Below are 25,352 nucleotides of genomic sequence, written 5' to 3'. Positions count from 1 at the left end.
TGTACTATTTGGATTTCTGGACATTTCCATCTTAGGGCTGCCACATCTTTTGGTTTTCTTCAAAGAATATAAATTATTTTACCTACTTTTACTATAATGAATTGTGTGGGCATTGTTATTATTATTGTAACTTGACAACTAACTGTTCAAGAGAAGGTAGTAGGCTCTTTTTGGTGACTCCTTAAAGAGGGTACTGCCTATGTTTTCCATTTCTGGAATTCTCACATAGCCCCTGGAATTCAGAAGACCTATGTCTTGAAATGCCCAGCCGAGATTAGGCAGCTAAAATCCAGCAGAGGTGAGGGATAACTCATAGAAACCTCTAGAACACTAGGCTAAGTTTAATATAATTATATGGGAAAAGAGTAATTGCTAATTCTTGATTATTTTTGTCAGAGAAAGAAAGGGAATATGTGCTAAGAGACACAGACATGTAAACTTCGAGAGCAATCAGTGTGCGTTTATTTATTGCTCATTTTATGTTGATTTATATTAAATTTTGTTATCATTTCTGTCTCCCATCTAGTAGGAACCTTGCATTTTATTAATTTCGTCTCACCTTGCACATAGTAAACACTCAAAAGAAGCTTGTAAAATGAAGAGAGTGATCCCAAAATCTCGTTTCAATCTTTCACATTTGACATATTGTGCAATAATGATTAAAAAGTGAAATGCTCCAAAGGCAGGCAACCAGAAATAGAAAGACATAAGGGGCCATTGGAAACTATCATCAGATAATCAACCTCAGAAAATTGAATGTCTATATATATATCTGGTTACCTACAACAATAAAACAACACAATAAGGCAGCCTGGAAACTAGAAACTTGGCATTTTAACAACTTTCATATTTCCTTGATAATTGTATGCTTAACATAAATAATGTCCACTTGTAATATTTGTATTTCCTTGAAAAACTTAATCAATTAATATTTAATGAATTATTGCCTGTACAGTAAAAAATAAGCTGGTCTTTTTTTAAAACAATTTCAATTTTTATTGATTTTGTTTACCTAACAAGGAATAAGCAACTACAGTAGTTGCCACTTTAAGTGACCACAGAAAAACAAAATATATAATTATTTTACATGGTTATATTACAATTTTATAAAGTTAGCTACAGCATACTCACATTTTGCTATAAACTGTATTCCTTTGGCCGTATGTAAGCTGTCAGTACTAAAAGCTGTTTGAACATGCGCCCATATTAGCAATGTATAAAGGAGAAAATAGGCTAAAATCACTTATAAGTCTTTTAAGTTTTAACATCCATGTTGACACTATTTTTGTCCTTTGCTATATTATGTAGTCCTTAATACCAGGAAACATGTTTTAAAGTTAAAGAGTAGCACCTTTTCCTATATTGGTTTTAATCATGCCAAAAAAATCATGTTTATTTCTTACCAACTTTTATCAGGATGTTAAAATTTTGAATCAAACATCTTTAGAAAAGTTACTGAACACAATTTTATTATAAATAGTGCATCTATATCCTCTTTGTGTGCAGTTTCAAAATTCAGCAAGATGATTACAGACCACAGTTCTGACACAGAGAAGGAAAGGGTGTTAGGATGTAAATGAAGTAGAAGAAACAAAACTCAGTACATGGTAACAAAAATGAGCTAAAATTTAAATAGGAATAAAAAATATTTTAGCAAACTGTGAACATATTAGTGACCCAAAGTTAATTTAAAATCCAAAGTTTGAAATGTCTTTTGGGATGACAGGCATCTGAGAAAGTGATCAGGAAGAAATTAATAAACAAGACTGTGGGTGATTTGTAAATGGAATCCATGTGGCATGTGAATTAGTTATTGTCCCCTTTCTTTTTGGCCACATTGTTGGGTTTTGGTTTACTGTATTGTCACATTAGATGCCGGCAGAAAACAACATTGCTAGCTTGTTTCCAACATGTGGCCCTGGGTTACTAAAATAAAAAAAGCAGAAATTCTGTTATATTTTAAGACGGAGTTAAAAGCTCTTGGGCCCAATTTGTTCCTGAAGTCAGTCTGAGAACATTGTACTGTGTTTTGCTGGAACAGAACCAGGACCTTTTGCACTGATGTGACGGGGCAATGACGAATGTCAGGCTAAGAATGGGACTCTGTCCCCACGGGTTTCCTCCACCTCACCTCACTTCCTCTCTCTGCCGTTTTCTCTGGTACATATTTTCACACGCATTTCATCCCAAATTAACCTAAGGCACTTTGCTGGGGAGATGAAAGGATTAGGCAAGAATGCACAAAGTAAGGGGTTCTTACAGTCTCAAAAAGCGGTCTTGCCTGTAAGTGACAGAAAAACACCATGACAAGAACTCTTTACTATTAGTTATTTACAAAAATAATATAAAAATTAGTAATAGGCTTTATAGGTAGCTGTTAAATTGACTAATTTGTGCGATCTTAAAAAACAGTCAGTGTTTTAACTATCATATTATACACATGCCGGAGATCATTTTTACTACAGCATGGGTGAGAGAGGATGCTGCCTTCTCCTTTGTCAAGTGGACACTGCTCCAGCCAACTCACATCCTGTCCATTACAGGGTTACTGGCATCTCTCCGTTGTAAAGGTATGAACACTGGGGCCTGCCCTTCATTTAATCATCTACACGCTGTGTATTGTAGCTAAGTAATTACAGATGACAAAACTAAACAAATAGCATTTAAACTACAACAGTGAAAGAAGAAGAATGTTTTCATAATCCTGAAAGAATTGTAGGTAGTATTTTCTTTGCAGAATACGTGAATGGAGATTTCAAAGCAGTCTTTTGGGATAGCATTCCAAACTTTCTCTTTCCCTTTGTGACATTTGATCTTATCTGAATGTAAAAAGTTTAATGATTTTCAAAAACCTCAATCTCTCTTTCTGATACTCCTTCCTGATCATTTAAATATGTTTCTAATGTCAAAAAAATACACCAGCTAAACTGCTTTCACATTTTATGTCCAATTATAGTTCAACCAATGATGTGATACTGTTAATTAGAAAGTTCTTTTAAAGAATTTTTACATTTTTAAATTGAGTAATTTAAACTTCATTTAAAAATTCTGTTTTACAAGGACACATTTCTCTTTTGTATCAGATTTACATTAATTTAAAAAATAAACCTCTTTAATAGGAATTCCGAGTGAGCTCAATTTAATTGTAAGTGGTGCCTGAATACACTGGAAATTATTAAGAGCTACATTGAAGTGCTGACTGTAGAAAATCAAGTGCTTTCACAATGAAGCTTTCTTAATTTTCACTGCTTTTCTTCTCATGCTGTAAACAGCTCATAAAATTTCATGTGTAACTACGAGTGTTAAGAAAATAATCACTCTTACATTTTTACATTGTTTTGTGCAAACACACAGTTGTTTTGTTTTGGCAAATGCCTCCTTGTTTTAATGACTTCTGTCCAAAATAAAGAAAATGAAATTAAGTGAACATTCCTTCTTTCAAGATGAGCTGTATTTATTACTGGAACGGAAGTTGTCATATCCGTGATCATTAGCTTTGAACTTTAAGCACGACTGCTTGTCCTCCAAAGACTGTTTTTCTTCGAATGATTGGCACCAGCAGCATAAGCATGACTGTACAAAGCAAAGTACTCGTTGTTACATCAGTTACACTGTCACGACTCTGCCTACTCTCTAGGGTTCTGACTTTCTTTGCATGATCCAGAATTCTTGGGCCACTTTCTTTCCATGCTCTCTTATTTTCCCCCCTTAAAAACATATAATTACATAAGTAGCATATGATAATTTTTTTAACTAGAAAATACAGAGAAGAAAAGATGTATATAATTAAAATTAAAAGAAAGCCACGCAATTCTTGATATTTACTCTTGATTACTTGAGAAATACTCTTAATATCTGATAAATATATAACTCAAGACTTTTTCCTATGTGAATAGAAATATTACCACACACATATATACACATGACTGTATATGTGCACATTTGTGAAAGTGTGTGTATAATTTATTTTGACAAAATTGTGCTACACATATTACTCCATAGCCTGCTTTTTCTCACTTGACACTGTCATAAACATCTTTCCATGTCAATGAATTTAACATTACATTGCCATTTTTTTCAGCCATATTTTATTCTCATGTGTCTTTTCAATATTGTTACACAATAATGTTATAAAGTATAAAAGTGTCTTAGTTTTATTCATCCAATTTTTTTCTTGGATTTTTTAAAATGTAAAACTTTGCTCATTCTATTTGTTTTCTGAGAATCTATGTGCATAAGAAAACGGGAGGTACATTGTTTTCTGTTCTATAAGATGAGAGAGTTGATCTTGATGAATGTTCTCTTCCAGCTCTAAAATCTATGAGTTTATGAGTGGGCAAATAATTTTACAGACTGCCTTTGAGTTTACAAGGAAGCGAAGTTCTTGGCTTTCCAATAATGAACTACTAGGGACAAATCGATCATTCCCATATAAGGAGAGGGAATATTTCATTTCATATTAGATTGCTGAAGGAGTGAATGAATGGATGGATGGATGTTACAGTGCAGGCAGCTGAATGAAGAATAATTACGCATATTCCACATCAAGTAGCACATCTCTGCTGTACAAAGAAAGTGGAAAAGAGGAGAGAGAACCTGAATTAAATTTCTTTGTTTGACTTGTTATTCTCATGTCCATGTGAAAAAGAGACCAACTTAGTTATAATCCAAATTGTGCTGCACAGTCCAAGATCTACCAAAAACAGGAACAGTGCATTTAATTCATGCTTAGTTCTTATTTTGTTACGTGATATCTGTCAGACATCAATGCCTGTAATTTTTATTAATTTTCTGAACAATTCTATGAGTATAACTGTTTGGTTGAGGCAGTAGGGAGTGGTTGACTAAGATTTATAGACGGAAATCAACTATAGTGATTTATGAGCAAAAGTCATATTTTAAAAAATCATCCATGATGTAATGCAAGGGAAAATGTAGAACAGCTTACTGGGTTTCTCTGGATGGAAATATTAATAGTTTGGAAGGGTTATACTTGATGCCAGATTAAAGACAGCTTTTTATTTTGGAATACTATCTTACCTTAAAGCAGTTTTTGAATCTTTTGCTCACCAAATACAGAGCTATTGGATTAATGCAGGAATTCAGGGAGGCCATGTTGATGCCGATGTAGTCCAATACCAACAAAAAGCTGCAAAAAATAACCCAAAACATGTCTGTGAAAACTATGCTGCCCTGAGTATATGTTCTTTGCAGATTTTTGTGTTTTTGTGAAGAAAAAAATTACCCAATTACAATAGTTTTTGACTTTATCCCTGGTCTTTGCTGATAATGATCTCTCTCTCTCTTCACCTGTCTCTCTCTTTCTCTCATTCTCTGTCTCTGTCATTGCCCACCCCCACCCCCCCATGCCCAATTGTCTTTTAAAATAAAATCTCATTTGGAAGTGCTGAGGCTGGCTGAAAAGAAAGGATTTACAAAGTGCAAAAGAGAATCAGACCTGATATTTTCAATCTTGCTATTCACTCATCATTTCAACAACTCTGGCTCTCCATTCCCAGTGTTCTCATAAGTCCCCTTTACTCCTTTCTCTAAAATAGGAGTGAAGGTGAAAAATGAAAATCCTAATTGCTCCCTAAGCATTAGAAAATTGGTGCTCTTACGTTCTGCCTATGAAAGGGATCAATGGGAAGACTTCTGAATGGCATTATTTACAAAACGATTTCTATTTTACCTTTCTTACCTCAAAAGTTCACATCTATTGGGATCGTTCTGATCATAAAGAGTGAGTTTCAAAATCCTGCTGAGGTGAAGGGGAAGCCAACACAGGGCAAAGACAAGGACCAGGCAAAATACTGTTTTTGCCACTTCCCGTCTCTGAAATAAAACCATAGTTAGACATTGAATAAATGGCTCATTATAATTCCTTCATAAACAGAATACTTAATATTGTAGCCCTTCAAAAACACCAGAAGCAAGAAAAAGGAAATATGCTCTGGTATATAATAATTTTAGTTTATCATCATGCTAATTTTCTTATTCATAATCATAATTATAATCATGACTCAGAAAATATTTCTATTTTCTTACCTGTTTTAAGTGATCATTTAAAGCAATCTGCATGCCACTCTTCTTTCTCAACATTTCACAAGTCATCAGGGTATAAAAAAGTGCGGTGATGGCCAATGGCAAGCAGAAATAGAAACTAAATAGCCACCAATCTTTAGCTGTCTTATAAAACTATGGGGAAAAAAGAATTTTATGATTAATATTCCTCTGTAAGAAAATCTTACATAAAAAATGTTAAATTTTAAGAAAGCTTTTACATAGCAAAGGAAACCATCACAAAACAAAAAGGCAGCCTACTGAATGGGAGAAGATACTTGCAAATGATATACCCAATAAGTGGTTGATATCCAAAATATATAAAGAACTCATAAAAATATCAAAAAAACAAACAATCCAATTAAAAAAAGTGCAGAGGAACTGAATAGATATTTTCTAAAAAAGACATACAGATGGCCAATGAGTACATAAAAAGATGATCAACATCACTAATCATCAGGGAAACACAAATCAAAACCACAGTGACAGACCACCTCATACCTGTCAGAATGGCTATTATCAAAAAGACAGGAAATAACAAGTGTTGGAGAGAACGTGAAGAAAAGGGAACCCTCATGCACTGTTAGTGGGAATGTAAACTGCTATAGCTACTATGGAAAACAGTATGGAAGTTCCTCAAAAAATTAAAAATAGAACTACCATACAATCTAGCAATCTACTTCTGGAAATTTATCCAAAGAAAATGAAAACACTAATTCAAAAATATATATGTACCCCTACATTCATTGCAGCATTATTTACAATAATCTAGATATGGAAACAACCTAAGTTTTCATCAATAGATGAATGGATAAAGAAAATGTGGTATATATACCCAATGGAATACTACTCAGCCGTAAAAAAAGAATGAAATCTTGCCATTTGCAACAACATGGATGGAACTAAGGAGTATTATGCTAAATGAAACGTCAGACAAATACTATATGATTTCACTTACATATGGAATCTAAAAAACAAAACAAATCAAACAAACAAACATAACCAAATAGAAACAGACTCACAGATACAGAAAACAAACTAGTGGTTGCCATAGGGGAGGAGGGTGAGAGGATGGGCAAAATAGGTTAAGGGGATCAAGAGGTAAAAACTTCCAGTTATAAAATAAATAAGTCATGGGGACTTAATGTACAGCATAAGGAATAGAGTCAATAATATTGTAATAATGTTGTATGGTGACAGATGGTAACCAGACTTAGTGTGGTGATCATTTCATAATGTATACAAATATCAAATCACCATGTTGTACCCCTGAAACTAATATAATATTATATGTCAGTTACATTTCAATAAAACATTTAAAAAAACATAGTCATCAAGGAATAAATACCTTCCAAAGTAGATCTATTTTATAAATACTATATAGCATCTTTCAGGCCACATCTACTGAACAAATAATTAAATACTTATATTAAATGAAACAAACTTTTCCTAAAAAGCATTTCAATTCTCTAAAGCAGTGTGCTATAATTATGCATTAAAATTTAAGCAGTTGGGCAAAATTCAAAATATTTGGTAATATTAATATTTTTGTCTCCACATAAACAAGTTATCCTTAAGATATTATTTATGTGAAATAGCACATCTGAATATGTAAAGACATCTTAGTGTTTAAGGGAAGTTTTCACTTTTTTTTTCTTTTTTTGTGAGGAAGATCAGCCCTGAGCTAACATCCATGCCAATCCTCCTCTTTTTGCTGAGGAAGACTGGCCCTGGGCTAACATCTGTGCCCATCTTCCTCCAGTTTATATGGGATGCCGCCACAGCATGGCCTGACAAGCGGTGCATAGGTGCGTGCCCGGGATCCGAACCTGGGCCACCAGCAGCAGAGCGCACGCACTTAACCACTATGTCACCAGGCTGGCCCGGGAAGTTTTCACTTTCAACAAGTTTGTTTCATGGGAAAAACAGATATGAAAATGTCTATGTTAATCATTTAGCTCAGTAATGGATAAATCTAACCTATCAGTTAAAAAAATGAAAGCTGCTTATGACTTATGCCTTCTCTCTTATTCTTTTTCTGCTTTATTTTTTTCTAAATTGTTGCTCTATATTGATCTGTGTCAGAGCAGAATTTATGTAACCTGTGGGGTTCACATTAATGTCCCTCTTTATTTTTTTGATTACCATGATATAAAATCATGGTAAATTCATAAAATTTCATATGGTCTTCTTACATATAAAATAGAAAATAATCATTAGTGACACTTCGACCAGCCCCCTTTGCATTAACTCCTCTTAACCCATTCTGTTGGGAAGAGCCTTTTATACTTAGGATCCATCTTCTGATGACCAGCATTGCCATTCTTTTCCTATTTCCTGATTAAATGTTCTAGAATAAATAGCCAAGATGAAAATTTCTTTGCAATAGCAGCTTTCCCTTTAGAGAGAGGACAGGTTTGCCATTCTGAATCTATCCGTAGCGGGGTGACTTCTCCTTGATCATTCTCTGATGACTGCTGTGTTGTCTTATGCAGAATGTACAGTAGTTGTCAGCCCTTGTGGGGATTTGAGTAGAAAAGCGATAAATTCAGATCGATTCTCTCCTGTGCACTTGGTTTATCTGTATCCCTGAGCACCGGGGGGTTCTGGGAGAAGTAGTGACCCAGCTTCTTACAGCTTGAGTCATTAGTCATTGTTAACCCTGCAGTCCTGGGATCTACACTCTTAATTGACACTAAGGAGAGTCATAAATCAATAGCTTCCCAAGAAGGTGAGATCAGGGGAAAAATAGCTAAATATTTATAAGACAAGTCAGACAGGAAAAAAAGTAAAACTTACCTGCATAAAGGCTGTTTTCTGAGTGGGATGAAGCAAGCAGATTCGCAGATAACTTCCTTTGTAGTCAGTGGTAATCATATCAAAACCCACGGCTTCAGGGATAGCCAGGACCACGGAGACCACCCAAATTAAAACAATTTCTACTGCTGTCCATTTTGGAACCCCGATTCCTTTAATTCGACTCCAAGAAGCAACGGCTCGATATCTGAAGGGTGAAATAGAATTGTTTGTCAAGCTGACAGAGCCTGGTTCTGTTGAATTACATAGTTTATTTTCTAAGTAACACAGTAATCACTAGTATAGTGTCCAGGATATACTTGGCTTAAATATACGTTCTCACCTGTCAATACTTAGAGCACATAGACTCAGCACAGTGATTCCCACGGAGGCCTTCTGGATGAAAGGCACCAGCTTACACATCTCTACTCCAAAGGGCCAGTCCTCCGCGAGCAGCTGCGTTGAGGAGACACAAAGCTCTGTTAGGGAGACTTGCACAAGGCGCCCTCTGAACTGCATTATTTAGTGGAGAGAAATTAGCATCCAGAGTAAGATAACAAATTCCAGTTCTTATTCTTCTCCTCATGGACTACTCCTTTCAAAAGCACCAGTGTTCGATATATGGAACAGGAGAGTGGGTTGGGAATAATGAAAATGCAGCCAGTTCGTGAGAACTTGTTATGCATTTACAGTAGCTCAGGGTCAGGATTTCCACCGCGGGGCCAACTGAGGCCAGTCACTTAAGTTCCCCTAACAAAACTGAACCTGCAGTGCCGAACACGTCTCTTATACTGTCATGGAGTCTCACATGCTCAGATCATGGCCAAATAAAAATATAGGTCAATTAAAAATAGATGATAAATGTTCCTTAGCTATAGAGACTAGACACTCCTATGGAGAGCAGCGCGGGCATTCACATACTTATTCTTTACTGTAGTCACCTTACTCGACTGCACAGTAACTCAGCTGGAGTAGGCACACTGTTCCTTGAACACACCAGGCACACTCCTGCCTTAGGGCTTCCCTGTAGGTCTTTCCTTATCCTAGAAGGCTCTCTCTCCACAGACCCACTTGGTTAACTCCCTTACCTCCTTCAGATCTTGCTCAAATCTCATCTTTTCAACATGACCTACTGTTACCATATTATTAGTACAGTAACAAGCCAGGCCTCTAATCTCCCTTAGCCTACTCCTCTTTTCTTTTTCTCTATAGCACTTATTAATTCCTATTGCATAGATTATAACGCTTACTTGTTTGTTTGTTTAGTTTTTGCTGTCTGGAACCCCTAGAGGATAAGACAGAATAAGCCCTCTGCAATTGTCTAATACAGTTCCTGACACAGCAGAAGCTTACAAATATTCAGCCTCCTAAAATATACAGGCACTGGTTGTACAATGAGCAAAAAGACATAGTTCTTGCTAGTATAAATATATTTCTTTTTATCTGACTTCAGACTATGCAACCATCTATTGTTATACTCAGTTATTTTCTTTCTTAGGACAACTGGGTGTGCCCCATACTTGTTAATGAATCACTTTAGGTAAACATCTGGATCGAATGTTCATGAGGTTTTGAAAATAAAGGAAAGTATTTCAAATCTATTTTTTTTAAAAATGTTTTAAAAAATAACCTTCCGAAAGTGAAAACTATTTTGAAACACAACTGAGTCTTTCTGTCCTTTCACTAGTGAAGGTTCTTTGCAGAGTTTGTTAAGCCCGGTAACTGTTTTATAACTAGAATGGCACCAAAGGCTGAGATGTGTATTTCATTACCAATAGGACTTGGAGTTCCAACATGGGACAAATTTCACTTCTAAGTTAGGAATGAAAAATTACACTGACATGTAGGACGAATGTTGGCAAACTTACCACTAACATGCTTATTACAGAGTTCTAAAAGCCTACAGGGCCAGGCAGGTAACACAGAGGAGTGGAGAGTGCCAGGTGTAAGAAAGTCATTGGTGTCAGGAAGATAATAGGGAGTGGCAGGGTCTGGGGTAAATCTTGTCTAAAAGGAGCAACTGGTAATAAACAAGACACAATTTTTGCCAAGGGACCCCAAATACAAAAATCTTGATTTTTAGCCCCAAATTGGAATTTTGATATGAAATCTCACAACTTATAAAAGTTGTCAACTAATTCATATTTTTAAAAAAATTGTCAGATAACATTGTATCATCACATTAAGAGAGTATAGTGGGATTTGGGGTGCTTTCTTGATAGACTTCTCAGCAAGGCCACATTTGAGTAGGGATCTGACTAAAATAAGAGAATAAGCCATGCAAACAGCATTCTAGGCAGAGGAAAGAGCAAGTGCAAAGGCCCTGAGGTTAAAATAAGCCTGGTGAGCTGAAAGACTCAAGAAGGCTAATAAGGCTGAAGTGGAGTGATCCAGGCCAAGTGTTTAGGAGATGCAGTTGTAGTAGGAGGAGTTTGAATGCTTTTTCGAGGAAATCTATTGCAAGGTTTTGAAGAGGAAAATGGCATGATGTTATTTACGTTTTGAAAAAGATCACTCTGGCTGCTCGATGTAGAACAGAATGTGGGGTCCAAAAAGGAAGTTTTCGTGAGAGCTCATGGTGGGCTGGACCGTGTGGTGCCCTGAGGCTGAGGAGAATGGGTATAGATGTATATATTTTGAAGGCAGAGCCAGTAGGACTTGTTGATGGGCTGGATATAAGACGTCAGGAGTCAGGAAACTCAAAGAGCTTTATCATGTGAATGGTGAAAACATTTATTGAAATGGGGCAGACTCAGGGTACCACAGGTCCGAACCAGCTATGAACTCAAGGTGCTTCAAAAGAACTGCCAATTACCCTTAGAAAAGTAAGAACAGAAAGGTTCCAATCAGTTACAAGGGCTCTGCCAGACCCAGCGTGGTATAAATTATCCAGACAATATTCTATCTAATCATTCTGGTTGTTCTTAGGTGTCATAAGAAAAAAAAAAAACAAGAAAGCAAAACTAACACTTACATGGCACTTACAATCCACTATCCTAAGCACTTTACACCTACTATATCCTTGAATCTCAAAAGCAATCCTGTGAGGTAGTACTATTATTATCTCCATTTTGTAGACAAAAACTGAGGCACTTAGAAGTTTATTAACTTGCTATGTTGGTTCTAAATATGTCCACAAGTTCTTTGATACTCCTCCCTTCAGAGGTGAAGCCTCCTTTTCCTTCCCTTGAATGTGGTTTGGACTTAATGATTTGCTTTTTGCGAGTAGAATGTGGCAACAGTGATGATGTGTGATATCTGAGACTAGTTCATAAAAGGCATTTTGGCTTCCTCCTTGCTCTCAGATACTCATTCTGGGGTAGGCCAGCTGCCTTGTCAGGAGGACATTCAAGCATCTCTATGGAGAGGCCAACAGGGCAAGGAACTGAGGCCTCCTGAAAATGACTAGCAGAGATCTGCCAGGTGTAAGAATGAGGGGATCCTCCAGCCCTAGGCAAGCCTTCAGATAACTGCAACCCCGCCAATATCTTGACTGCATCCTCGTGAGAGACTCTGAGCCAGAACCACTCAGCTAAGCAGCTCCTGAATACCCACCACAGACACAGTATGAGATAATAAATGTTTATGGTTTCAAGTTTTGGGGTAATTTGCCACTCATCATTAGACAACTGATATACTTGTCCTTGCTCACTCACTTAAGTAAGTAGTAGACCCACATTTGAACTCACATGGTCTGATTCTAGAGTCTATAGTGTTTTGATGAAGCTGACCTTAGAAAAAAGAATGTTTAGAATTAAATCAATATTAGCAGTTTAAAAGCCATTGCTATGTGTCAAACAATGGTAAAATATCTAGATGCAGAGTAAAATTTTCTTCTAACCACCTAGCAATTTTATTCATATAATGTCCAAAAATTTGGATAGTTTCAAGTATTTTATTGTCTTATACTAATTCCAAACGTGCAAATATTAGTATCACATAGGTACAGTCTTCAGATGAATCAAGATGAATGAGTGTCCAGGCCACTGCAGGGAAAGAAATCTAGCCAATGAAAATGAGCTCTGCACTGAAACCAGGCCCTGTTCTGAGGTTACTATTGTTTTTGGCTCAGCCTAGAAATTGGATGGTTGCTTTTCATACCACTGAGAGGTCTGCAGCCCAACCTCTGACCCAAGTTATCACAGAGGACAGAGAAACACAAACTGAAAATTGTAACGATTCTCTTCCAGTTCAACACAGAGATAGTCAGAAACCTAATCAGAACTGAGAGATTACAATTTTCTTTCTTTCTTTTTTTTTTTTTGTGAGGAAGATCAGCCCTGAGCTAACATCCGATGCCAATCCTCCTCTTTTGTTTTTGCTGAGGAAGACTGGCCCTGGGCTAACATCTGTGCCCGCCCTCCTCTACTTTATATGGGACGCCGCCACAGCATGGCTTGACAAGTGATGCATCGGTGTGTGCCCAGGAACCAAACCTGCGAACCCCAGGCCGTCAAAGCAGAGCGTGCACACCTAACCACTACTCCACTGGGCCGGCCCCACAATTTTCTAATCTACCCTTCCAAAGGGCAAAAGAGGGAGTGTTAGCCTTCATCAGTTTTTACTATTTCACACTTTCAATTCAGACTTGAATATTGCTGGTCCTGAGATGCCACAGAACATGGGGGATGGAGTACCCACTGTCACTTCTGTTATTCTATAGTGAGAACGATGATTTTGGCAACTGCTGACTCTCCCTGATCAGAAGGCTTTGTGGAGACATCAAGAAGCCTCATGTCCTGCAACAAGAACTATGCTCACTGCTGACACTCATCTCTGTCTTCATGGCCTCCACCAAGAAAGTTTTGGGCAATTTAGCGCTAGGAGATTATCTAAATGCAACTTCAACCTCTCGTTTAATAGTAAACAAAGCCCTGGGTTGGGGAAAGCTGTGAAGCTTTTTTTAAAAAAAAAAATCATTCTCAACCAAGACGCCATCTTTAAAATTTGGTGAAAGAATGTTCTTATAGATTTTCGTGATTCCTGAAAAGTATTTCACTATTTGCTGGCAAAAATAATGACATCCAACACCTATAATCTGAATTCCAATAATATAGCTTTCCTCTTTGTAGAGGAAATTGATTCTCTGTTGCAAGAGGAAGCATCTCTAACTTTAAACCCAGCAACAACGTATTCTTATTCTTTTTTTTTTTTTTTGTGAGGAACATCAGCCCTGAGCTAACATCCATGCCAATCCTCTTCTTTTTGCTGAGGAAGACCGGCTCTGAGCTAACATCTATTGCCAATCCTCCTCCTTTTTCTCCCCAAAGCCCCAGTAGATAGCTGTATGTCCAAGTTGTACATCCTTCTAGTTGCTGTATGTGGGACGCCGCCTCAGCATGGCCGGAGAAGCAGTGCGTTGGTGCACGCCCGGGATCCGAACCCGGGCCACCAGTGACGGAGCACGCGCACTTAACTGCTAAGCCACGGGCCGGCCCCTAACGTATTCTTATTCTTTATGTTTAGTTTTTTCTTTGGACTTTACCCCATTAAATTAGACAACTTAAGGGCAAGGTCTGAATACTGAAGACAAATCAAGCATGTAATCAAACAAGTCTCTCTGATCGCAAAATGAATGTTAGAGTTCGATATTGTTTCTAGGTCCCTGTCACGTGAATGAAATTTTTAGGTCTTGTTTAGAAGAAAGTTTGAATATATATTACCTATCATTTATCAAACGTAGCCAGATAGAAAATACTCCCATAACTGACACCGGTTTCAAATCGTGATGGCTCCAACTAAGAGCTTTTGTTACTGTTAGGTCCTGTGAGCAATGTGGTGTCCATGTGACAAGTGAAAGCCTATGATTGTGCTGACCCTATTCCCTTAAAGCTTATTCTTCTTCCCTAGCACCTTTCTTTTATATGAATAAACACAAATAAATAAATAAACACTAGATTGAAAAAAGACATGACCATACTGATTATAAGCTTTCTTCTACTCAAGGATGGCCATGATTTCATAACTTAATGTTGGGACAGCTCTTTGGGAAAGAAAAAAGGCAACAGAATCAAAGAAACTATTTTTATATTACATTATAAAATTATTTTTGTATCATATAGTTTTTTTAATTTCTGAAAGGATAAATAGCATGCATGAAGAGGAAATATATCTTTTCTTTAGAGGTATTGTTAAGTGAGTCCCATAAAATCTCTCCAACTGGGGGATTTACATTTTTCATTTCTCTTTTTAATTAAAAATTACATTCTTGAGAAATTAAATGGAGAAAATCCTGTTAATACACATCACTATTAATGCCTGAAGGAATCAAGCCCCGTAAAGTCAGGAAATGCCAAAGTTCACTGTTTGCACGAACAAATGTTTAATCGCCTCATTAACCATGTATACCATTTTCTTTTCCTATTTTTTTAATTAAGTGTATACACTGAGCTTTAATTGTTTATTGGTTTCAGAATATTGTACATTTTTAATGCCTAGCACAGTGCCTGACACACAGCATTCACTCATTAAATGCTTGTTGAAAAACAGTGAATGAATGGATGAATGAATGAATTTGATGATAAGGCAGAAATCATGTGATAAAACTTTTTCCATGAGCTGTTCAGTTCTCATATTTTAAACAAATTTTTTAGAGAAATGAGATGAATGTAGGTTTATTTTTTGTATTATCTTGTCCATGTCCTCCCCCCTTCCAGATGATCAGGTCTTCTTGACACATAGAGCCAGGGCTTTGGGGATTGAGGCGTGAGGGTTGGCTGTTGTCTTGTTGGAGTTCTCTGCCTTCCAAGCAGGCCGGAAAAGGTGAAAAGAAGAATTCCTCTCCCACCTCTCTCTCTTAGTCAAACCTGTCAAGGAAATGACTGACATAAAGCAGAACCTACTGTTTCTCACTATCTAATGGGATTCTATGTTGCAGAGCATTGTAAATTTGGTGGAGATGGATGTAGTAAGCATAGAGGCGTTGTACGAGATTATCATTTAAGATGGCGGTTGAGCAACGTATTAAAGACGACAAACAGGGTTACTTTGCCAGATTGCTGTCTGTTTCATCTCGCGATGAACTGTGAACATTTCTTTCAAATGACTGGTATTATAGAAATGTTTTTACAGTACGAGTCAAAAGAAGGAAATAATGGAGTAGTTGTGTTTCACAACTTTGGGAAAGGGTGTATTCTTCTGTTTTTATCTCGGTTTCCTGTAGCAGATAAGAGCTTTTCTGCATTTGAACTAGTGTTTTTAATAAGATAGGGCACCCCCATTCAAGGATTTCCATGTCAGATCTCCCTTTCCTTTTTTTATTCGTAAGCACAAAGAGAATTTAAGGTAAGCTACTGGTCAAGTGCATAGAAGATATTTTCTTGACTACGTTGTACCCATGCCCTGGGGGGAAAATATCAGTTACAAGTTCCACCCTGCGTCCATCAAAATGCACTTAATCACTTAAAGATTAGGCCATGTGAGTTAAAAATATATGGGTCAGAAATAATGTCAGTTTATTGCCCAGGGGTGCCATTTAAATAGACCACAATGTGAACAGTGCCCCCTGGAGTTGTGCAAGGCAGAAGCTCTATCTCTAGGAATCTGTTGCGTGCATGCCCACAAAACCGAGGGCATCCCACTGCTCTGGAAAGATGCCTTTGACTTGCTGAAATAGAACGATGATGCCCTAAAGAGGTAAGATTCTTGAAACAAACCTCTAAGAGAAGCAGAAAGATAGAAAAAAGATGAAAAATAAATATTTCTTAGGAGAAATTTAAGTTCACCTTAAATATATTTCCCTACCAGTGTTACAATGAAATTTATTTCTAAGTCTGTAACAGGTCTATAAAGAAATGGATTGCTACTCTCCTATCATCTGAACTTAAAAAATATATCCACAGTTTGTGCCTAAAAACTTTTGTTGACATGTTACATATTTTGAAAAGATCCAACTAAGAGAAATGACAAATGCTATTTACAAACCTAGCCTATTATTACATTCATTTACCTGAGATGGATCTTCTAAAATCACCATGATGCTTGAAGAAACTGAAGAATTATAACCTGATGGCCTCATGGCTCAGAAAGACACTTTCAAACTTAATGAATTCAACAAAACTTATTAAGTAATTTCATACCTTAGTTTATTTGTAGAATATCTTATTGGACATCGGTAAAGTGCTATCAGAAAATGTTTGATTATTACGGAATCCAAAAGCCCTTTAACATAATTTGAAAACGCTGAGTGAGGGAGAAGAAGACAGTGTACAATGTAAACATCCAGAGAAGAGTTTTACTCCTTTCTGGAAACTACGGTAGAGCGAAAGAGGAGAGAAGTAGAGAGCCCACAAAAGTCAGGAGTCATGAGTATGGCTGTGAGTCTCAGGGACAGAGAATTGCTTGAAAAAGGCTTCAGTCACCTTTGCTCACACATTTCTGACTCAAGAACGACCCTCTTTCTCTCTCTCTTCTGCCACCACATTTTGGCCATTTTCTTGTTCCTTTACATTTTCTCCATAGGGTCTCTATGGAAAGAGAAATAATAAATCTCTAAAATAAAAGCATTGGAAAGAGCAGAAGTCTAAAATTAGAGAGGTTGTCAGCTAAGGTATACCATACACCACACACAGCTATCTCCCAAACATAACCAACCTCTTCTTAACTTTGCAAAGTTCTGAAAGAGCATGTTTCACATCATAAATTACATCTTGAATCTTATTTCAGCTCAGGCTTTATCTGTCAACACCCTTTAAAGCACTTAATCATTTATTAGCATTTGGCATGTTTCTCTAAAAACAATCAACTATAACATATTAGCCACACAGAGATAACCTTATATGGGTTCCTTTGTGAAATGAAGACCATGGCTCACTGGCCATGAAATAACAGGGTCTTGGCTATGTTATCCTCTTGTATAGCTGTGGAAATATCTTCGATCTTGAACGATTCATTTAAAGTGAGCAAAGAAAAAAATGTAATGCCTTTGATAGATAAGCCTTACCATATTGAAAGAAACATTGCTTTGACATTTTAAGATGGTTGGATTTATGGAATGACCAAGTGGCAGATCAAAGGTAAACACAAGAAGTACTATAGAGTTAACCTAGGGAAACTGTCATTGCCCAAGGCAAAGAGTTTGCCAACCATCTTGTCACAGGAATCCATGTGTGAAGCAGTGAGTTGGGAATATGAAGTTTTGAGTTTCTGGGTTATTTGAATTCTGCTATTGACCTGTTATTCAGTTATGACCAATATCCTCATATAGAAAGGGGAGCAAACTTTTTTTCTTTTTTCTTCAAACCCTTCCTTTTCATTGGACAGTTATAAAAATATGAGTTAGAAAAAGCCCGCTGCCCTTACATCTTACGTACAACAACTTTTGTCAACAAACTATTTGGTATTGACTGTTGCAAGTGCTCTGCTGGGTGGGTGTTGGGGAGTTAGTTTTTCTTTGTTAATTGATTTGAGGTCATTCAAAGCTAAGAGTCTTACTCTTTCTTAATGCTTTTTAAAAGCTAATACTTTTAAAGATTTTATTTATTTATTTTTTCCCCCAAAGCCCCAGTAGATAGTTGTATGTCATAGCTGCACATCCTTCTAGTTGCTGTATGTGGGACTCGGCCTCAGGATGGACGGAGAAGTGGTGCCTCGGTGTGCGCCCGGGATCCGAACCCGGGCCACCAGCATCGGAGCGCGCGCACTTAACCACCAAGCCACGGGGCCGGCCGTAAAAGCTAATACTTTTAAATTGCTTAACTGGTGCTCCTTAAAATGTTTTTTGCTTTAAATAAATGAATCTCAAAGGTATCTAGGTTCTGGTTTGGGTTCAAAATGCTTCTGCTACTAAAACATCTCTAAATAGCACTAAAATATCACTAAAATATCTCAGTTACTTAACTGGAAATGGGAACAGTGTTATTATATGATACCTTTACTTCTTGTATTGCTACGTATGCATGAACTTCCATTTACTGATTGCGAAACTATAACTTCAAAAGTTAAGTTTAATGGTGTTCCATTAACTTTTACTTCTAACTATGAAACTAGTTAATTAACACAAACTTAAGTACTTAAAGTAGTCTAAGATTGAATAGTGAGAAAGGTGATTTTGATCAGAAATAAAGTTTTGAGTGTGTCACAAGCAGAAAATGTCTGATTATCTGAAAGTCACTTCACTCAAAACTCATTTGTGGGTTCAGTGGAGCATTCCACATTTTGACATGCCAGCATTATAATGTTAGATGTACCCCACCTTAACTAGTTAAACGTTAAAGATCAGCAGTTTTGCCTCTCAGAGCTCTGAAGGCAATCTCTTTGCCTCTAATAGTACCTACAAAGCCTTAACAGCAAAACCATCTAAAGGCACTTCAACGGCTCACCAGCCTAATTTTTAAAAAGCTCTCCACTACCACTCGACATCTGATTACGCTTAGATCTTTATTAAACTAATGTGCATTTCAATATCTGTCTTATCAGTTTACAGGCAGATTGTTTTCAAATGCAGTTTGCTTACACGTGTAAGGAAGCTCCATTGGAGAATTAACTGTATTAACTCAGTTACTATGTAAATATAGCTCAAAGAGAGTGAAATTGTTAAATAAAATCCAGAAATAATTTAAAAACTTATTATTTGCTCAAGAATTTTTAACTTCTTGAAAAGTCAAGAGAAGTTAAAGAAATTTTGACTTCAACCTGCAACCAAGGCTTGTTAAATACTGTTGCTAAACCAAACCAAGCCAAACCAACAAACCAACCAACCGGCAACATAAAAACCTTCACAGCGTCCACAAGGACACCCAACTCTTTTGATTCCTACACAGCTTTGATGTTGGTGCTACTACAACTTAGTAGTCAAATAGGCTCTCACAGACAACACACATCTGAATTACCCCATTCATTTTAGTCTATATAGGAAGGACATAATACGTGGCTTGCGAATAAGGAGAGATTCATCCTCACATCAGGTACTTAAACACTGGCTTTTGGGTCAGGTACATATATCGACCATGTAAATATTGGCATGGTGACCCAGTGTACATATATGTCTATCTATTTCTAGATACATACGTATTAGATAGATACATATTAATACATGTATATCTATATGGACATGTTACATAAAATAGTGATTCAGACTAAGTACAACAATAACTTTGGGGCACAATATGGCAATATCTTTCAAAATTTCAAATGCACATATCCTTTGATTCAGTAATTCTAGTTCTAGAAACCTACCCTTCAGATATAGTCACACATGTGTGCAAAGCCATATGTACAAAGATGTTATTTATAGTCATGTTTATAATGGCAAAAGTTGAAAAAAGAAAACCCAAACAAATTTCCATTCTTATTCATATACACACACACACACACACACACACACACACACACACATTCTAACAACATTTATTTGCTTACTTTGTGCCAGGCACTGTGCCAAATGATATTCACCTGTCTATCTATGTAGCTATATATTCTTATAACATTTAATATATTTATATGTGTATATGTATACACATAAATACATATATATTTTTAAATATCCTCTTTGGATTGCAATCAATCCCTTTTTATTTTTCATCTGGATGGTCTTATGTAATGTAGCATGTAACAGCCCTACTATGTACTGCTGAAAAGGATAAACAGGCTTTTATTTTCAGCAGTTTACTGAATATTTGAAGTACTTCAACAGCTTCAATTTGCTGAGTGTCCTATGACACCTCTCTAGGCTTCAACACAAGATTTCTTCCCTGAGACTTGGTGAGTGGACTGACTCTACCTAGAAGTTTCCAAAGACCTGGTTCCTTGAGGGAGTCAAGGCAGAGACATGTTTCCTAAGGTGTGTCAGTCCCTCACAGCAGAACCTCCCTGTGAAGTCCTGTCTCATTCTACAGTGGTATCAAGGACTATGAATTCCAGTGATATCTGTGACATTTTGTGGTTTGTCAACTTTGTTGAACTCTAGATTTACTGAACTCTAGATTAATGTAATAGATTCACATTGACATTTCTAGGCCCCTGAGTGTGCCAACAGATTTGGTGGGAGACTCTATGAACCCCCGGAAATTGTGAACATGTGTGTGTGCGTATATATATATATGTGCATTATATTATATATTAATTATAATATATATGTAAATTACACGTGTTAATTATCTATAATATACTATATATATAATTAATTGGATTCTCAAAGAAAATTGTAACACCCCACAAAAACAAAATTAGAAATCACTGGTTTAGAGATTCAAGTCTCCCACTTTAGGATAAATTTAAATGGCGTTCAAAATTCACTTAAATTACTTTGTGTTAAGTATAATACCTGACTACTCTAAAATACTAAATACATTTTTTAAAACTTACTTCCACGGTGTCACAATTATTTAGAGGAATAAGTGGCTTTTGACTAGTCCTGGGTTAGGTGTTTTGGTAAATGAAGCCTTTAGAATAACAGTGATAGTATCAATGTTACACACTACAGACCACCTGAAGGGGATTTCAGGAGATAGAAATCTTCAGATGATTCAAATTAGAATGGAAAATGCTTACCAAGTATCCTACTGTGTGGTAGTATGTTACATAAACCAGTGCACTCAAATGAGGTCCCAACAATACTCCAGGTTGGAGAAGGGCATGCTGTGCCTGAGCTGGCTCAGTGAAGGGGGACAGGGAGGATCACAGTTCTGGGGCCAGATGGCCTGGGTTCAAGCCCTAGTTTCCTCACTTTCTAGTGATGTGACATTGGGCAGGTTACTTCTTCACCTCTTCAATGTGTAGTTTCCCCATAAAACAAGGGTGATAACAATAGCTCCTCCACAGGGTTTGCAGCACTGATTTAATGAAATAAGCTAAGTACCTAGTGCATAATAAATGGTAGCCGTTATTGTCATGTTATCCCTCAAGTGACACATATTTATGCATACTATAAAAATAAACCAAAGGCCACTACATAGGATTCAACGATGGCAAACCGAGTGATGGGACCTAATCCTATGTGATGGATTTTTGTATGACCAATATGCATGACTAGATGGTCACATTTGTAAGAACTTATTTGTTTGTTTCAGAAGTAAAAACATAGCTTTAACAGACTGAATGGCTTCAGGCAAAAGGATGTAACTTGCTAGGAAAATCATAAAGGACTTTGAAATGAAAGTAAAAGCTGTGTGTCTCCTTGGGAATTGGATACTCTCTGGCTTATCAAATGTAATAATTTGACCAGACAGAGAAAGTAAGATGGTCTTGGAAGGGCTGATGTACATCAGCCTGGAGGTAACACACTGAAGGAAAATGTCCTCAATCCCACTTTCCATACAGCACTTCAGCTGCTCGCTGACTTACGAAGGTTTCTCACTGGGCTGACTGTGTGGGGTTTCCTGGGACCTCCCTAAAGAGACCTTTCACAAAATGCTGTGCAAACCTGGCAAAACTAGATATAATCTCCTTTTTCAGAAGGATCTTATTTCATTTATTTTAAAATTTCTCACGACACCTTGTACTCTAAAGTTTCTCAAGTCAGTCTTGATGAATTGAATTGAAATTCCTCTGCCAAACTGGCACAGTAAGACTTGGTCTGTGGGACTCCTTAAGAAGTAAATGGGTCACTTCTGGCCCTAGTGGAGCTGTAACTGCATTTAGGGACCCATTTCAGCCTGTGCTTCTCCCAGGAAACCCTCAGAGTTCATAAGAACCAGTTGCCATGCAGGATTTTAGAATTTCTTCCATTTATCCCCCATTTCTGGGAGTGTCCTCCTAGGGCCTGGATCCTAATCTGAATCCTATCTCTAAACCTCAGAAATCTCTAGAATTCCCTTAAAGTATGGCTCTTTGGATCAGGATTTCCAGAGATTCATGAAAGGCAACTTAAAGGCATGCTTTATGGCATCTTCTCCTGCCACAAAGATCAAAGCGTCCCCAACAACACTTTTCCAACCCTATAGCCATTTTTCACTCAGCACTGAGCCCAGAATTAGCTTTAGGCAATTCCCCAAAGCACATTCCCATTCCCTTACACTTTAGTTCTGTTTTTATGTCGGACTTTCCATTACTGAGCATGACAGGGAAGTGAAGTTTTATATATTTGCATAATCCTTTACATTTTCTGGTTCTTTCATTTAGGCTATTTTTCTTGGCACCGCAAAACCTCAGTAGGTGGGCACTAGCAGTGATATTGTAGAGTTGAGGAAACTGAGGCCCAGAGATGCTGGGATGTGTCCAGGGTTCCAAAGCAACTTGGAGTCAAATAGTGTGGGGGTTTATGTTATACCCTAGGTCTCTGTTTCCTCTGATGCCCCTGTAATCACACAATAATATTAGCCACTGAAACTGTTAGAGACTCTACATTGAGTGCTTTTTGTCTTGTCCACCAAGTAATCGATGAGGAGCCACTTGCACTTTGGAACCTGAGAGATTTGGGCCAGAGTCCCACCTCTATCTCTTTCTCATTGTGAGACCTTGAATATCCTATTAATTCTCCGTAAAATGGAGTAATAGCTACTCCATCTGATATTACTGGGAGCCGGTTGTGGGAAGGAGGAGTAAAGGAACGTAACACATCTATTCCAGTGCTTGGCCCACTGTAGGCTTTCAGTAAAGGGTAGGTACAATACAGTCATTCAGAGCAGGAGACTGCGTTGTGTACTCCCCAGTCTGGGTCTCTTTCTTGTAGACTATTTACTTCCTAAAAATCTGTTCCTATTCCAGCCCCTCTACTTTCAGGGTCCTCCAAGAAAATGCTTCCTAAGGTGAGTGTGCACATGAATCACCTAGGTGTCTTAAGATGCAGATTCTGATGTAGTCAGTCTGGGGTGGACTTGCAGCTCTAACAGGCTGTCAGGTGATATCAATCCTGCCAATCCATGGATCACACTTTTTTTTTTTTTTTTATGAGGAAGATTGTCCCTGAGCTAACACCTGTGCCAACCCTCCTCTATTTTTGTATGTGGGACACTGCCACACCATGGCTTGATGAGTGGCGTGTAGGTCAGTGCCTGGGATCCAAACCCGTGAACCCTGGGCTACCTAAGTGAAGTCCATGAACTTAACCACTACGCCACTGGCCAGGGCCCTAGACCACACTTTTGAATAGAGAGAATGTACCCGGTGAGCCGGAGTTAGGGACAGGATACTTCTCAAACTTTACAGTTCATCATAATCACTTGGAGGGCTTGTTAAAATACAAACTACTCTGCTCCACCCCAGAGTTTCTGAATCAGTAGGTCTGAGGTGGGGCCATAAAATGTCATTTCTAACAAGTTCCCAAGTGATGCTGATGCTGGGGATTACGCTTGTTCTAGGCTTAACAGGGGAGCTACTATAGACCAGAAGGGAGTTTGGTTCTAGTGATCACTGACTTTTAGAAAGGGATAGATCTTCTTGAGTAAGCTCTCTCCACAGGCTCAGGCACCTGCCCCTTCCTAACCCAGCCCCCTCCTGTCGCGATATCAGCAGACGCCCTTTACCTTGTAGACATTGATGGGGATGTCAATGATGATGTGCAGCAAGTCTCCCAGAGCCAGGCTGGCAATCAAGATATTAGGGCCGTTCCGCATGCACTTGTTCTTGTAAATGATTCTTAGCAGTGTGGAGTTTCCGATGATACCCAGCACGAACACTAGGCAGGACACTACCGTGTTGATGTACTTGAAAGTCTCCTTGATCTCGATGGCTCCTTCGCACGGGGGAGGGGGGAGGGTGCGTGGCGGGTCTCCCGCCGTCCTCCCTGCTTTAGGCATTTGCGGAGGTGCTGACGACCGCGGCATGCTGGTGTTGGACCCCCTCGGCCAGGAGGCCTTAGTGGGGGGCGTCATTATCTCTTCGGACCCCAGAAGTTGTGGAGTGGCCCCGGCCGGCGAGAATCCCCTCTCTTCTCCCTGGACCCCGGCCACACCGCAGGCAAGGATCAGCGCCGCAAGGACGCGTCCACACAGGCTTGGCAGAGGCTGCATGCTGCTGCCTGCACCAGTGGGAGTCGGGTGGCGGTCCGCAGCTTTCAGAGTCTGGAGACCAGCAAGGGAAGGAAGATAGGACACTTGGATCAGCTACCCCAGCCACGCCCCTGCAAACCGCTAGCAGAGCTCAGAGCTCAGCCGCCGCTACTATCCGCGCGCAAAAGTAACTCAAGTTTGCCCGCCAGTGGGAAACTCTGGCGCGTGACCCGTCTGCGCCGGCCGCCTGTCCTTTCAGAAACAGCTTTCCCTGTGTTTTTTCTCCCCTGCGTTCTCCCACCCCTCCACCAGGGGTAAATGATTCGCAGTGGGGCGGGGCATTTTGGGAGGGGTGTGCCAGGGAGCGAAGGATGGGTATCCAAGGCAAAGCTCTGAGCTCCTTGGGTGCCCGGAGGAAGCATGTTCTGGCTAAGGACGCGGGGGTACGGAAGAATTAAGGCACCTAGAGAACAAGGGCGTGTGCCAATCTCTGCATTTTGCTCCTGAGGGAACGCGGATACCCCATGTCTGAACACCAAGACGACTCCTGGCGGGTGAAAGCCGCTCCTCCCGGGCTGCCTGCGCTTTGATTCCCCTGGCGCCGGCAGGAGTGCGCGGGCTGACCCG

The 25,352-nt window shown here is 38.5% G+C and overlaps 1 protein-coding gene across 1 annotated transcript; it reads right to left on the bottom strand.

The window, feature by feature from the left end:
• Nucleotides 1-1,062: 1,062 nt before the first annotated feature.
• Nucleotides 1,063-24,787, bottom strand: EDNRB (endothelin receptor type B). Its single transcript, XM_014781814.2, has 7 exons — nucleotides 24,261-24,787; nucleotides 9,203-9,315; nucleotides 8,863-9,067; nucleotides 6,049-6,198; nucleotides 5,702-5,835; nucleotides 5,041-5,149; nucleotides 1,063-3,573 (listed from the first exon to the last, which is right to left on the bottom strand). The coding sequence occupies exons 1-7, from the start codon at nucleotides 24,744-24,746 to the stop codon at nucleotides 3,439-3,441; spliced, it is 1,332 nt and encodes a 443-aa protein (XP_014637300.1). The 5' UTR covers nucleotides 24,747-24,787; the 3' UTR covers nucleotides 1,063-3,438.
• Nucleotides 24,788-25,352: the final 565 nt, after the last annotated feature.

Source organism: Ceratotherium simum, chromosome 10 (assembly GCF_057802395.1).
Source record: "Ceratotherium simum simum isolate JZ-2026a chromosome 10, ASM5780239v1, whole genome shotgun sequence".
Classification (NCBI taxonomy): domain Eukaryota; kingdom Metazoa; phylum Chordata; class Mammalia; order Perissodactyla; family Rhinocerotidae; genus Ceratotherium; species Ceratotherium simum.
This window is presented reverse-complemented; position numbering and strand designations above follow the sequence as displayed.